Raw genomic sequence first — 16,263 nt, 5'->3', positions numbered from 1 at the left:
TGGAAGTGTAACACTGGAAGTTGCAAAAATTGAAATCAGCAAAGTGATTTTAGGAACTGACACACTTCAGAGCATGGAGACACTCACAGTGACTGAGCAGGCAGCCTGGCTCAGAGCTAGGGGACGCTGAAGTCCCTGCCCTCATGTTTCTGTGGTCAGACTCCTACCACTACTTTAAAAACCACTTGGATTTTAAACCAGCCTTCTGCTCAGGCTGAAATTTTCAAGGTTAACTGACAATTTAGCCAAGCGATTCCTCTACTCAGAGGGAGGAACCCTTTTGACAGTGTAGAGGACACCATCATTTTATGTACTCACTGTTGAACTCAAGGATGTCCCCATCCCTTTGGGCATTGAGGATTTGTGGTTGAACTCCCCCTGTGGGCTGTGAACTCTTCCCCACATCAGCCTAATGGTCCATGCTGAGCAGACAAGTTCAGCTCTTCCACCAGGGATGGGAAGGAGGGAGATAGACAAAGGTTTGTCCCATACCTTTGCCGTAGTAGCTTTTCCGGATGCTGTCCAGCGGTTTGTTCTGTTTGTCCTCCACCTGGAAGTGCTTCACGTGCTCTCCTGGCAGCCGGCTGGGCTCCCGCACGATTTTCACCTGCTCGGCTTTCAGGGCAATGGCTTGTTCCAGCAGCCCCAGGTTGCCCCTGGTCATCATGTCGTACATCTCCGACTCATCCGTCACGGCTGATTTCTGGGAGCGGGCGTCATCGTCCTTGTCGTCGTCTGAGCGCACCTCCACGATGACCGAGTACTCGGGCTTGGGGCTGAACTGCCCTTCACAGTGGCTTTTCTGGGGGTCCTGAGAAGTGTGAGGAGCTTCCTCGCAGATCACTTCAGGAGCCATCTCCTCCTCCTCTTCCTCCTCCTCTTCTTCCTCTTCCTCCTCCTCCTCATCATCCTCTTCCTCCTCTTCCTCCTCCTCGTCATCCTCCTCATCATCATCCTCCTCATCCTCTTCTTCTGCTTCAGCCTTTTCCAGTTTGCAGGACTCCTCTCCGTTCGTGTCGTCCCGGGGCTCCGGACACAACTCGCTGCTGCGCTCGCTGGTGACCTCGATGACCTCCTCCGCGTCCTCCGTCTGGATGATGATCTCCTTGTCGCACTCCTCCTCCACCAGCTCCTCTCCTGCATCCTCATGGACCAAATGCACGACGTTGGATGCTGGCTTGGAGCCCTGCAGCTCCGCTTCGGGCAGCTGCCCTTCGATGGCGAGGGTTTCCTCTGCTATTTGGCCTAAGTTTAGGAGAGAGTTGGCGATTATTTCTTGGTAGCTGCTGTAGTTGGCCTTGCTGGGCCCAGATGTACTTGTTGCTGTGTTTTGTCCGTAGTGGGTTGATTTTGCTGGGCTTCTCTCTGGAGGGTGGAAAGAAGGAATAGGAAGAAGGGGAAAAGAAAGAAAAGATGGAAAAGAACAAAAAGAAAAAAGCAAGGAAATGAGAAAAGGAGGAAAAAGAGAAAGGAGTAAAAGAGAAAAGGAGAGGGAAGAGAAAAGAAGAGGGAATAAAAAAGGAGGCAAAGAAAGTAATTATATAAACTCATAAAATACAACTTTGTTTTGCTTAAACTTAATTGAAACCAGAGCCTGGAAGCTCCACCTCAGGAGCATCCTAATTTATTGAATTTGGGGATGGCAGGGGGAAAGAGGATTTCCACATGGGGCTCAGATGCACCATCTGCCCACTGCCATCCCTGCTGCTTATGCTACCCAGGCCAGGGCTCCAAACCAGTGAGCAAGGCAGTGTCAGGACCCCAGCTGAAAATCCATGTCCTTTTCCTGCCATTCCTCTGCTCTTGAATAGTGGCCAAATCTGTACAGGGAGGAGGATCCTGCTGAGCCCCTCATGGCAGCTGCGTGGGACCCTGGCTGGCTTCCCCATCATACAGCAAGCTCCTCTGTGTTTTCCATGGGTCCTTCCCTAGGGAGCATCCCTGAAGGAAAAGCTCTCATTTTTAAGACACTGGAGGCACTGTGCCTTCTCCTCTTAACCCAAGCACTGCCATTGTGCCTCTACCCAACATTGGGCCCCCCCAGTAACTGGGGCACCCATCCTGTAGATAATCCAGAGGAGCTATAACTCCTGGCTGTCAACCCTTCCTGCCCTTTCTTCACCTGCAGAACACAGCTCTGCCCTCAATAATGATGAAGCACCTTCTGCTGCCTCGGGGCTGTGTGTCTCCTCCTGCTCCATGGCCTCTGCCTCATCCTCCTCCAGCATCCCCTCTGACTCATCAGAGCCAGACTCCTCCTTGGCCTCGGCCTCCTCGCTGCCGTCGCTGTCGACGTTGTAGCCTTCATCCAAGGCCAGTTTGAGCGGGTGGGATTTCCTCTTGGACACCAGATGTTCGGCCTCAGCATCCTGAAGTTTCCTCTTCTTGGCTAGAGGGCAGCTTTGTAAACTGCAGATGGGATCAAGGAGCAGAGAGGAGGCATTGCTGAGTGAGAGAGGCCTGGCTACCTCATCCCAACTGGTTAGGCAAACATAAGTGGGACAATTACACAAATACTACCCAAAAAATCATCCAGCACCCCAGATTTTTAGCTGGTTTAACCTCTGTGGCCACATGTACTCTTAGACCTTGACTGTGAAACTACATCAACTTTTTTTCCAGAAACAGCACACGAATACTGGGATGTGGCATCCCAGGACTAATGTTGGTGATGCAACCAGGCACAGGGTGCAGAACCAGCCCCAACTGCTCCAATTGCATGGTTCATGGAGTGATGAAAACCCTCAGTTAAGGCTTGCATGACCTCCAAGGCAGCCAATGTGCTCTCATTTGCCTTCCCCAGCCATAAAAGCAGACCAAAATCTCTGCCCATCAGCAGCTCCCACCACCCCCAGACAGCTGAGTCAGGCACTTCTGGCCAAGTTTGGGGTCTAAAGGAAGGCTGCTATGAGTCTGGAGAAGCAGATCCCCCCAGGATCCCTTGGGGACTGATGGAGAGCCAGAAACAAGAAGATTTGGGGCAGACAAATTAGATTGCTGCTATGAACCAGCCTTTCTCAGTGAACACCTGTCTTTGGCTCTGTTGCTCACATTTTTCTATCCCCTCTACCTCCAAGCCCACCTCACCTTCTGTGTCTCGCATACTTCCCACGGATGTGTCCTGACCCATTACAGCCTGGGGTTGGACAGCTGGGGAGGGAAACAAACCACCATCAGGAAGAGCAAGAGAATTAATGAGGATTGTATCACCTACAGTCAGTTAAACAGGTCCTGTGCCCAAGGAACAAGCTTACTGCAAGCAGGAAGGTAATTTCCTTCAAGTGGTTCCGTTTGTCCCTTTGAATTCCAAGGGAGGAGGGCAGGAGAGCAGCCTTGCAGCTTGCTAAAAATTAATGAAATTACTCACCCCATTTAATTAGATGAACAGTTTGCTATAGTTTTATGAGTGTGTTTAATTAAAGATTTGCATGTGTGAGAGCAAGCTTTTAAAGGCAGACAGCTACTGCACTCTGCCTCCCTGCTGCTACTCTCCAGTTTTCTTTTTCTCAGGAGGAAAACATGGGATTTTCCCTTATCTGGTGGCTTGTCAGGGAACTGGGGCCACTTACAGTAAGAAATGTGTGTGCTTTGGGGAAGAGCAGACTGGGACTTTATCAAGGAGGTTTTAGCCAGACATGTTGGACGGAGATCCCCAGGACTAAAATCCTCAAAACCTCACTTTTGGGGGAATGGATGGGATTTAGGTGATGAGATCTCCCAAATCCCTGCAATTTTTTCTTGCTGCTCTGCAGAAGAGGATGAGTTAAAGGCTTGCAGGGAGCTCTGAGCCCGCTCACAGTCACTGCTGCCTTCACTTGAGCATCCCTCACACGGGACCACAAGCCTCCCCTGCAGGGGTAATTAGTCCCAGCTTCAGGAGCTGTAAGGGCTCCAGATAAGGAGCATTAAAGCAAACATTTTCTGGCAAAACCAGATTATGGCATTGATTATAGGATGCCCAAGTGACTTGCCTGATGTCTGAGGAATTCTGGAGTCGTGTAGGATTAATAACCTCATTTAGCACTGTATCACCCTCAGCCTGGGAAGCTGGAAGAGCTAATGAAATCTCTTGATGACAGTGCAAAGGGAGAAGGCATCACCAGCCCAGAGGGGATCTGGCCAGCCTGTTATTCTCAGAGTAAAAGACATGGGACAACGTTAAATAGTACCAAGTGCCAAGTCAGGCTTTAGGGACTCAGAGTTTTGCTCTCAGCAGAGCTCAGCCCTTGCAGGAAGCTGAGGACACAGAGGGTCTGGCTGCACTAATGGGTGCAGCAGCTCTGGGAGCACTGGCAGGTTAATAATGGTTCAGCTCCCTAGAATACAAGACAGATCTTTGTGTTCAAAAACCACAATTCAACCCAAAACCGGGGCAGGACAGTGCTGCTGAGCTGTCAGGAGAGTAGGAATCCTTCCTTCAGGGAGACTGACTGGCTTTAGGTTAGCAAAGCAAATGCTGAGAGGGCAATCAGTGGCACCACATCCCCTAAGGGGACACAGTGCTCTGGGGAGGTGGAAGCTGCCCCTCACGGCTCCCCCAGATAAATCCCCCTTCCTGCTGTCCCCTTTGCTTGTGACCTGGCTTGAACCCGTGCTGCTGCACATCCTCCAGTGCCATCTCCTGTGGGATGGCTCCCAGCTCTTCTGGCATCCACACACAGTCCCAGCCCCGCCACAGCTGGGGTCTGGCCTGGCAGCACAGTGTCCCTTCTCCAGCAGGACACTGGAGGTCATAGAGGCCCAGATCTCACGCCCCTGACATGTGCAACTGGGAGAGGGAGCTTTCCTCCTTGCTGCTTATGATCTAAAAGTCTATTTAATTTCAATTGTCCTCAGGCCTGACTGAGGCTGCTCTGTCCCAAGCAGCCCCAGCCACACTTGCAGTGACTGCACACCAAAAGACAGAGCAGTGCTTATGTCACCAGTGACTTGCCTAAAAAAGGCCTCATTCAATGGCAAACAGGAGCAGCTCTGATGAAGATGTTATAGGCTTTTATAAGTTTTCCTGTATCAATTAAAGCAGATTACCCACCACCCCATTTTTAATGTGGTCTAATGTAGCCTGCAATAAAAAGTACGTAGGAAAGACACGAGTGGTTCAGCACCGAGGTTTGCCGAAGCAGGTGTCGATTTGGGATGTTTCTGCCTTCACTTTGTTGATTTAATGCCTTTAAAAAGCACCAGCACAAAGGTGATGCTCTACATGCTCTGGGCAAGGCTTTCCCTCCCCACTCTCCTTTAGGGAGTTTTCGTGTATTTTGGCACGAGTCCCGAAAGGGGAAACGGGATTCGAGGTCTATTAAAGCTGCTCTCCATCCCTCAAGAGCCACCACACCGAACCGCTCCCCCCTCTCCGCTGCCTTCATCTGCTTGACAAAAGGGCTTCTTATTGTTATGCAGACGATGCCCTGCTTCCAATTAGTCGATTAATCGTCCAGTTATTCAGGCAATTAGGTGACAGCTGCAGAGATGGCTTTGTGGAGCACTCTGTCCTGCCCCTTAGATATGTCACCTGCTCCAATTACCACCTCCACTCAAGTGTTCAGCAATAAAAGTTGGAGAAGGGGCATGCCCAGTGCTGGCTCCTCCCGGCTCTCCAGAGTAATCCGAGAGTGGAGGAGCAAAATGCTCTGAAATTGGGTCGGTTTAGGTGCAATTACTCTTTGACACGCTCGAGAGGCTGCAAGGAGAGGCAGCCCCTGTCCGGGTTAAAGGCTCCTACCTCTGGCAAAGCCCCTGTGCAAGGTTTGGGGGGAGCTTGCAGGTGGGGGAGGCTGTTAGATCTAATGAGAAGCTCGGGAGGCTGCACAGGCTCTGCTCCTGCTCTTTTGGCTGCTGCTGTTGGCATCCCAGCACTGCTAAATGAGTGACAACAGGAGCTCAGTGACCGAGCAAAGGACAGGGGGGCTGGAGGAGCATCCAGCACCAGAAGTGATGTGACAAATATGGGGAAAAAAACGCCTCTGGTTAGCAGGATGGTGTCCCCAATGATCCTGAAACACAAACTGTGGGCATTAGGTTTGACTGGGATTTAAATCTGGGGTGGGACAGAGGATGGCTGGAGGGTCTCCAGTCTAATGACATTCATCCAGAGGTGCAGTTTATTTCTTTAACTCTTGTGATTCCCCTGATGTGTTTTCCCTGAGGACTTGGACACAACCACCAATAGAAGAGCCCATTAATCCCATGGGTTTTCTGCCCTCACCCAGGTTTCCCAGCTGAGGGGCTTCTCTCAAGCCAGTCCCACCATGTGCCCCCCTCCATCCCTCCCATGGCCAAGGAGGAGCAGGGTCCTTACCTCACCTCCTGGCCGATGAGCTCCGTGGGCACTGGGCAAGGGGCAGGATGCAGCAATGGAAACAAACACAAGGTCAGAAACAAACCAGAGGTGCCCGACCCCCCGAGACCGAAGCTCTCCTGCCAGCAGCTGGGTTCCTGTTTCATCCCTGGACATCCCACTTGGGAAAGAAAAGGCCAATGTGTCCTGTTGTCCTTTGTTGCATGCCAGCCTGTAGCAAATTATAACCCTGCCTTGTAAATCCTCACGCCTCTGCTGATTTTCAGGCAGGTGAGTGCACACTGGCAGCATCAGGGATTGCCTCTGTTCTTTGAATCCGTGATGACTTTGAAGTCAATGGAACTGTTCTAACATGCATGCATGTAACTCAAACACTTCTAAATAAAGACTGAGTTTTCTAATGCCTTCATCTCTCTTTTTTGCCCTTTAAAGCTGCTCATCAATTTCTTCTTTCACACTTCACAACTGTTTTCCTGCAATGGCCACATTCACCAGTATCTTTCTCCTCTCCCTGTCCCATCAGACTGAGGCAGGAGTCCCTGCCAATGCTCAGACATATGGTGGGGATTTGTTACTTGGGGTATAGGGTAAACAAGAATTTGTAGGATTTTTAGGGATTATTCCCCACTTGTCAATAAGAGAGCTTCTCACTGCTCATAACAAGAACACACAGCAACTTCACATCGCAGCTGAAACCTTACATCCAGCCAGGAATCCAAATAATCAAGAGGAAAAAAAAAAAAATCCCTCAGCACAAGTCTAAATTTGCCCAGGCAAAAAACCATAACACGTTTGCTCAATTTGTTTGAGCTAATTGGGTTTCCTGGGATCCAGCTCCCAGTGGGATGACTCACAAGCTTCAACAAACTGGAGGCAGTGACGAGTCCCAGGGTGCAGGCAATAAATTACCTTTTCACATCGAGAAACCCAGATTCAAGTGTGGAAAAGGCAGGGTGTGAGAAAATAAATAGAATCAGGGCAGTCTCATTTGCAACCTGAACGAGCACCTTTGTGTATGTGCAACAAAGCAATGAAATCCAGATATTCAAGCTCAGCTCAACGCAGCTGGCAACATCTGGGTTTGGTTTTGTTTTTAAAAGGTGCAGATGCTGTAAAGAGCAAGGAGGAAGGAAGGTGAGGACAAAAGGAAGGTGGCCCAGCCCAGCTGTAGGATGAAGCTGCACTCCCTGCAGCCATCACACCTTTCCAACCTTGTTGGTTCCTCACTTCCAGCCACCTTTGTCACTCGTCACATCTACAGCCACAAAAATGAACCAAAAAATAGAGAGGCTGGTCTGTAACCATCACAACCATCACCCATGGCTATGGGACTACCTGAGGTGACAACCTGGGCTCTGCCAGAGCCTCTTTCCTTCTCCCAGAGAGAAAACATGCACAGAATTTCAGTTCTTTTCTTTTTTTTTAATCCAGAAATAAATCCCAATCAATCTCAATTAACCAGTTGTTTGTCCTCCCATCCCTGCCGGGGCATGGCCCATTTGCTTCTGCAGCATGAGCTACTTCTGCCAGGCACTCTCAGATGTGTGACTTCAAAGCCGCTGGCAGAATGAGCCTGATGAAAGCCCTGGGAGCTGATCTGAAGCTCCAGTGATTGCCATCCCCTACAGCAAAGCAGGCATGGAGGCTTTTTCCCTTATTTGCTTGTTATTTTCCTTCAGCTGAGTGCAGGGGATGAGGGTTAAATATCATCAGGGCCTATAAAGTTTTGTGGTTGGGACATTTGCAGGTTTTTTTAGGCAAAATTCAGTGGGGTTAGAGCAGGGGTAGTGAGCATAACTTAAAGAGTCAAGCCTGGATTTGAAGAACCAAAGCCTGTTTGGAGCAAGGGAAGTTCAGGGAGCTGAGCTCTGCACAGCCCAGGGCTCCCACTCACCTCGGACAGACTTGGATCGCGTGCGTGCTCTCTTATCATCATTTTCTAAACTCATCTGCAACAGAGAGAAAAATATCATTACTGAGAGATAACCAGAAAATCAGCATTAAAGGACGAGCTCGTATGTGATTGTGGCTTTGTGGGTGGCTGGGAAAGCTTTCCCGTGTTTTTGAGATGGAAGCTTCTTACCTTGATGATGTTGTTCAACCCACAGTGCCCAGATTTAGCAATTTTAAATTAATTTCTACATCCTGGGACACAGGAAGGACTTTGTCTGTTGTGTAGCACAGAGGAACAAACACCCAGATGTGCTGGCTGTGCATGAGATAGCCCTTGTTAAAGGCAGAGCTGATTTCTCTGGATTTACAGCACAGAACTGCTGTGAGCACCTGGCTGGAATGCCAACACAGAATCAGAAATCTCTGAATATGTGTCTGAGCTGATCTCCTGCCTGAAAAAGGGCAATTTTTCACAAGTGCCCTAAAGAACAACCTCTCCTCTCTTCTTAAAATTGCCACAAAGATGACTGCATCTAAATAACTCACAACATGGACATCAAACACGAGGTCTGCAGGGAACACGGGCATGAATAAGTAACATCGGGGACTTCAAAGTTCTGGATATTAATTAAACATCACCACATGCCACAAGGTAGCACAAGTCTGAAGTGCAGCCACCTCTGGGGTGCAGCACCTTTGAAACCAGGCAGTGCCTGGAGGTGGGAGCAGGAAAGCAGGGACCTCCATGGCATGGCTGGAATGATTTAAATGGGATTTCATTAATGCTGTCAGAGGAGCTGCTGAAGCGGTCAAAGAGCTGTTTTGTGTCTCACCCTTGACCCAGATGCTCTCTCTGCAGAGAGGAGTGTTTGGCAGTGAATGCCAAGGGGGAATGGCAAGGTTGGGGTGGGAGCAGGGCAGGGGGTCAGAGCCTGCTAGGCTGGGAAGACAATTTGGGTTTTACTGCATCGTTACCATGTGGGACACATGTAATCCAGAGATTACAAGGAGAGAGAAAAGGAGGTGAAAGAGCCATTTGCAAGTGGGATTTGACATAATAAATACCAACTCTCTTTGGAATATCCTCTACAGGCCCAGTTAGAGAAGGAACAAGCCAGCTCCTGTATTATTCCTAAATGAGGAGTTTCTACAGCTCCAGCACCCCTGACAGAGCAGGGACACCACCTCTGCTCTCTCTGGTCCAGGGGCAGGAAGGGACATGCACACAGAGCATCTGCTGCTCCACTGGCAGTGGGGATGGTGCAGGTAGGGTGTGTGCTGCTGAATCCCCACATGCACCCTAAAAACACCTTGGTGAATGCTGCTCACAGCTCCCAGGGGCTCCTCACCCTCAAAGGAGACGCTGCTTGGTGCTTTCCCTGTGGTTTGGGAGCAGCAAAGAGGGAAGGAGGCTGTTGGGGCAGGCAGGGAGAAGGGACCAAGGTCTCCAGGCCTTGGGGCATCACAGCTAAAAACCCCTCAGAGGAGGGATGAAGTTTCCCCCAGGCACCTCTCTCCTTCACACTGCCACCTTCCAGAAATTCAATGTGAACATGCAATGATTTGTTAGATGGGGGGGTTGGAGAGGAAAGAAGAAAAAAAAAAAAAGAAGGGGGGGTGAGGGGAATCAAAACCTGGAGCAATTTATGCACCCTGTCAGCATTCAGCTCATGGCACGGCAGTGTTGTGCTGCACGTTTATTACAATCTTCCCAATAACACAGCAGACAATTACTATAATTTGTATTTTTAAAGCCCCAGTTCCCTGTGGACCAATGGCTCTGGTTTAAAGAGTGGAGAGGAGCAGGTGTCACAGGGACTTCATTACATTTATGAGCCTTCCAACAACGGCGCACTGAGCTCTCTCCCTAATGCTGCCACACACAGCGGCACCTTGCACTGCTGGGAGCCTCCACCACCAGCAATGCCAGGGAGGGCTTTTTCTCTCTTTTTTCTCTCTCTTTTATTCCTTTTTTGGACTATTCTTACAGGGAATTGGTGTGTGTTAGGGCAATATGGGTTTCCTGCAGATCAAAGGGGCAGAGGAGGTCAGGCTGTGGGAAGGGCAATGGGCAGAGCCTGTGAGGGGCCAGGACCCACAGACAGCATGGAAAAGCAAAGCAAAATTTCATTTTTCTTAGCCAGACAGGTGGGACGGGCTCAAGCTGCTTATCTATAAATAGGGGAGATCCCATTTCAGGTCACATTTGTCTTTGGGAGTTGAATATCATGTGAGCTGGCATGCAGGCTCCTCACTACACCACGGCACCTCAGAGCAATTCCTCCCATTGCCTCCCATTCCTCTTTCAAGCCAGGATCAAACACCCTGGGAAGGCAGGAGCAGATTCAGTCGCCACATGGGCAAAGGGGACAGGAGCCACCTAAGGCAGGTACAGACCCACAGGGTCACAGAATTCTCAGGGCTGGAAGGGACATCTGGTGACCCAACCTTGCTAAGGACCAAAGAATGGAAAAGCCAAATAGGCTGCCTTGTTTGGCCTATTCTACAAAAAAAAAAAAAAACCAAAAAAAACCCAAAAAAACTCCAAAAACACCACCAACAACCCAAAGCAACCCAACTCCAAATTTCTAAATTATTGGGCATTTTCCCTATAGGGAACACCCCATTGCTTGTTTAGAGACCCTGACACAGCCCCACTGCTGTGTTTTTATAGTATTTATATCACTGTTGGGATGGGGTGTGCTCTGTGCTCCCAGATTCTCTTTTCTACCATCAAGGTCCTTTTTTCAGCTTAAACCAACATCAGGATCATCCTCCAAAATCCTCATTTCCCTCCAAAGTGCAGGAATAAGATCCATTATAGAGCTCAGCCCCTGCTCCTCCCAGGCAACCTAAACAACTGGCAGAGCCCTGCCTGTGCTTCTGGAGCCTCTGTGATATCAGGCTCAGATGCAGGAAGGTTACATGAAACCATTGTCCTTTATTGTTGCCTTCTCAGCCAGAAGCCCTCTAGACAGATCGTTTTAATGTGAAATTTCAGGTCACACAGTGCATGTTTGCAGTCCTGGAGACCGACAGGCTATTTTCATTAGCTCTCTCTCTTGTTCACATAACAGCCAGGCTGAGGAGCTGTCTGGATTTCAGTCTTATTGCTTTAACTCTGAATGAAAACAAAGCAGCCCAAAAGGAAACCTGCAAATAAATTATTGCTGCCAGATGCCAGTCACAAGCACATTAGTCTGGCTGGAAAAGACAGAGGTTTATTCCACACCTCCTCACCTTATGCATGGGTTATCTCTAAGATTAAATCAATATCAGCATCTAGCAAGTTTCCTAACCCAACACTACAGGAGAGGACCCTGTGCTGGGTCTCAGGGTACTCCCTTCAGGATTGAGATCAGTGGTAGTCAGGGTAACCTTGGGAATGTGACTGCATCTCTATGTTCCCCTTTTCCCCCTCTTTTCTCTCTAAAAATAAGAAATGTCCCCTATCCTGTTTACCCTCACTAAGAAGCTCCCTGACATGAACAGAATACAAGTTTTAATGATAATTTGTCAATGCTGCAGACTTAAATCAACGATGTTCAGACAGATAAACTTGAAAAAGAGTTTAACCTGAGCACAGTGTGAATTTTAACAGCCAGATTCTACAGCCCAGGTCTTGTTCTGCTGCCAAGACAGCAATACAGCACGGATCTGAAGTTTCATTTTCTGGAGTACCTACAGGGTTGACATTTTCTTTTCCCTTCTTGTCTTAATACACATTTCCTTTGCATTGGAAGCCCAAGGAACATAACAGAACACAAACCCACTGGGAGCCCAGCACGTGCTGATGCCCAGGTGTGCCTGGGCTTCGACAGCTCTATGCAAATCTGCCATTAAAGGCCCTGCTGAAATTCCCCCCGGTCAGCAGTAATACTTTATATGTATTCAAGAGCACCACGGAGCTCAGAGAAAATAAACATGCTGAAAAACCCTTCAGCTGGACAAAGGGAGGTGAGGATTCAGCAGGAATATTTATTTTACACTGAAAGCAGCAGAGCTTCCATTGGTGCTCATTTGTAGATGTAGCAAAATGCCAATTGCAGGAAGCAGCATCTGAGCTTTAGAGGGACAGACAGACACACAGTGCCTCTATTTTTAGTTTTTAAAACCCCCCCAACTTATGTTTGCCTAGCAGCAGAAGGAAAATGCCAGAAGAAATGACATTTTTTTTCCTACAGAATTATTGAAAAGGGGTTTTCTGCTTGGTCCTTCCCCTCTTGAAGATCCAAAGAGTCCCTGCTTTAGCTCCTCAAGGGAAAAGGCAGCAAAACTGCCTCTCAGTGAGGATGGGTTTGAATGGCCTATCCTGATTTCTCCTCCCTTTTGTTTCTTATGAGGAATCCCTCCTTGGCTGTTGCAGGCTGAACACAGGTGGAGAGACCTGGATCTGGGTCTCCAAATTTCTCCCCTTTCCTCTCCATAAAGTGCCATGGCATCTTTGTTCATTGCAGAAAACGAGGAGGATTTTGTCCTGCTGGACCTTCTCTAGCTGGGAATTTTTAAAAAAAAATAAATAAGGAGTGATGGAGGAAGAAATACTCTTGATCAGCAGTGTGCCTCTACTTTTTAAAAAAGGCTCAATAGTAGCTCTCAGCTGCTATTTTATAACCACACTCTGAGATTAGAGGGATTTTTTTCCCTCTCCTTCCTTTAGGGTCTTCTTAGCTGCTTGATTTAAATCCTCCTGACGTTCCACCTATTGTGAGTCCTGTTCTCAGCTGAATAAGCTCCCATCTGCCTTTTGCTCTGACTGCTTCCAGGAAAGGACACCCTGCACGGTGTTCCTGGCTCCGAGTCGGGGAGGGAGGAGGATTTTGCCTTGACATGTCGAGATGCAAACCCACAGCTTGTACCCACCTCGAATCTGACACTCCAGCTGTGTCACAAACATCCTCCTGAAGCCGTGCTGTCACTTTGCATTTGCAGAAAGGGTCCAGCCCCCCCCCAGAATCACCCAGCGCTGCGAGTGAAGCGCTTCCCAAGCGCTGCCGCGGTGGCAGCAGCATCCTCCACACTTGGGGGAAGCAGAGCAGAAAAGCTGCTCCTGAGCATCACATCTGACACAGGCGCAGCTGCACCGCTGCCTCCACAGCTCTGACAGCCCAGCATTAGGCTGGCTGATTGCAGGGGCCGTGGTTGGAGTTGACACACACCTTCCTCTCCCCTCCTGGGAAGCGCCACAGCGCGCAATCCCAATGCCGGCGAGACCCGAGTGGCTCCGTGCGTGCTGATGGCTCCCGTGCCAGAAGAGGAGGGGTAGGGAAGAGGGGGGGGGAAATAATTGTAGTTCTTCAATCTCATTGTTTTCCAGCTCTGTGATAAGCCAGCTGCCTTTTCCATGAGATTATCCTTGGGTGGCACAATGTGGGGAGATTGATGAGATCTCTGCGAAGGGGACAGCAGGGATGGGCTCTGGTGGCCCCACCACCATCCACCCTACCTGTCCTGACAGCAGCCAGCCCTCACCAACAACCTGCCTGCTACTCAGCTGCCTCCCAGCTAGATCCCAATGGCACAGGAAAATAGATTTGGGAGGCAAAGGTTCATTTTTGCCACCAGACACCACAGTCCAGGACGAGCCCTGGCAGCAACGCCTGGGCTCAGCTGGCTCCATGCAGAGATCAGCTCTCCCCAGCACTGCAGAGATCTCATTTCAAACCTGTCATGGGAAATTTTATCCCATGCCTGGACTTCTTTAGAGGCAAAAATAAATAAGTAAACGTGCCCCACATCCCGTTGTCCTTCACCGCTGCGCATCCTGTGGATTACGAGCTGTGACTGGCATGAAAAACTACATTTAAATACAATATATATTTATGAGCACACAGAGAAGTGCAAGCATGTGCACACAATGCAGATCCAAAGGTTAGAGAGTGATCAGGACCTCTCCCCCCATGAGGTAAGAGGGCTGCACACTCACACAATATCCAGGCTCCCTTCAGACTCCCCCTCCCCATTTCCTCCTCTCACCTCTGAGCCAGGCACTCAGATAAAGCACAGATAAGCAGAGCAGAGGATTGCAGAAATGGTTAAATATTCGTGATGTGCTTGTTAGAGACAGAGCACCAGATGAGCGCCAGGTACTGGGAATGTTACCTTTTGTAATCATTACTTTATTAACATACGACAATCTTATTAAATCTAACCTAAGTGCTTATTTGGCAGGTTCAATAGAAAAGCCTTAATTGAGCTCATTTTAAATATAGCAACAACTGCTTACTCTGCTTTCTAAGAAGGTGTGAGCTTTCCTGGCGACACCTGCATGCAGCTGACAGCTTGTTAGGGAAGAAGGATGTTTTTAAGTGTGGATTTTTGCTGGTTTGGAATTTTCCCAGGGTTTGGTTTATCTAGGGATACAGGAAGAGTTGGTAACATCAGTCACCTAAGGAAGCTTCCTCATCACCCAGGTGGGTCCATCCACTCACAGGAGATGGTGCCTGGCTACTGAAAGGCCAAAATAGGACAGGAAGCACCATTTGTGCAGTGAACAGCCCAGTTCTCTGCTTAATTAAAGCTTCCTAATCTGCTGGCAGTGAATCTGCCGGGAGGTTTGACAGCCTTGGCTGTACCTCTTTCATCAGCCACAGCTGCAGCAGTAAATGAGTGGCTGTGTTGAGCCCCGGGAGCTGTCCAGGGTCCCGGTGGGGATGAATGACTCGCTTGTCCCCTCCAAAGGCACCGCAGCTTCACCTGGTGTTCAAGGGGCTCCTTCCGACCAGCCGGCGCCTTGGAGAAAGAGCCTATTTTAACAGGGCTGGGAGTGACCTAAATACCCAGATCTGAGCCACCCTTGAAGGATGGCACCGGGGAGGAAGGCAAGGATTTAAATATCGGGACTCCAAGCCAAACTTTGACAGCTGGAAGCCCTCCCTGCCCGGATTCACTGTACAGGAGGTTTGGCTGGAGCGAGGACGCAGAGATTTCCAAGTGCTCCCCATCACTTTGTGGGCACCGGAAAGGCTCCGTTCCCCCAGGAGCAGCTGGCCCAGAAGGAGCTGGAGCACATGTGGCCCTTGTCCCATGGCCAGCTCATGGGGTGGAGGGTTCATTGTCCTAAAAATGTCCTTGCTTGCGTGCCCACCTTGATGCGCGTGCCGTGCAGGCCGGCGGCTCCCTCGCAGCTGCTGATCTTCTCTCCACAGGTCCACCTCTGGCTCAGCAGCTCACCCCGAAACTCATTTTCTGGGCAGGGAAAGAGGAAAACAGGGTCAGGACCCAGAGTCAGCCCAGCCCCCCTCAGCAGCACCCACCAGATAGAAATGCAGTGTTTATTCCCTGCCTGGTTTCTTTAATGGCCATACAGATCCCTGAGGGTCTCCATGCCCTGAGCAGGACCCCAGGTGCTGTGCCAAGGCCAAGAGCCCAAACCATAAAGAATTTCCACCCTCAGCCTACCCCAAACACTGCAGCTCTGCTCAGCTCGGTCCTCAGTTGGAAAACACAGTGTTAGTAGTTGAAAATTAACATTGAAACACTGGGATAATTCAATCTTAGGGTGATGTACATCCAAGATGGTTCTTAAGATAGGTGGCTGTCAAAGTCCCCTTTATGTATTTTCTGAAACCAAGAGGGCAGCTGGGGGGACTTTTCTAGGTGTCACAGGAGAATCATTTGTGTTAGAGACTCCAAACCATGTTTAAAGCACTTTGCTCTGGCCTGGACCTTCAGGAAAGGCTCAAAGCTTGCAGAAAAAATCCAAGAGTTGCTGAAATATTATTCTGCTTTGGAGAAGCTCTGAGGAAAGGGAGTGGGGAGGCACAGATGGTGAAGCAGATGATGAAAACTAAAGAAAATGAGGGAAAGAAGCTAGAAATGGACAGAAGAAAGGAGAACAGAGGGGGGAAATATCAAATAAGAAGAAATAAAGATGTTTCAATAGTACATTCATAGGTCAGCACTGCCTGCCTGCTTATCTAAAGCATTTCCCTCAGCATCCTTCATCCATCTGCACATTTTAAAACAGCAGCATCCTCTATGGGATGCAGTAAGGGCAGGAGCAAAGAGAGGGTTAAACTGTACAAACAATGGATCCTGGATAACCTGAAAGATAGCTTAGAAGATTTTTG

The 16,263-nt window shown here is 49.3% G+C and overlaps 1 protein-coding gene across 5 annotated transcripts in view; it reads right to left on the bottom strand.

Annotated features, from left to right (window-relative positions):
- MYT1 (myelin transcription factor 1) overlaps positions 1 to 16,263 on the bottom strand; it is a 65,445-nt gene that overhangs the window by 27,919 nt on the left and 21,263 nt on the right. For all 5 annotated transcript variants that reach the window (XM_077187292.1, XM_077187293.1, XM_077187295.1 and 2 more), the window contains 6 exons: positions 15,279 to 15,379; positions 8,193 to 8,247; positions 6,299 to 6,329; positions 3,088 to 3,150; positions 2,162 to 2,409; positions 493 to 1,365 (listed from right to left, as the gene is read on the bottom strand). In XM_077187292.1, the coding sequence (XP_077043407.1) occupies positions 493 to 1,365; positions 2,162 to 2,409; positions 3,088 to 3,150; positions 6,299 to 6,329; positions 8,193 to 8,247; positions 15,279 to 15,379 (1,371 nt within the window). The remainder of the gene's footprint in view (positions 1 to 492; positions 1,366 to 2,161; positions 2,410 to 3,087; positions 3,151 to 6,298; positions 6,330 to 8,192; positions 8,248 to 15,278; positions 15,380 to 16,263) is intronic.

Source organism: Agelaius phoeniceus, chromosome 17, assembly GCF_051311805.1.
Source record: "Agelaius phoeniceus isolate bAgePho1 chromosome 17, bAgePho1.hap1, whole genome shotgun sequence".
Classification (NCBI taxonomy): Eukaryota; Metazoa; Chordata; class Aves; order Passeriformes; family Icteridae; genus Agelaius; species Agelaius phoeniceus.
The sequence above is the reverse complement of the archived record's forward strand: the minus strand, read 5'-3'. Positions and strand labels throughout refer to the sequence as shown.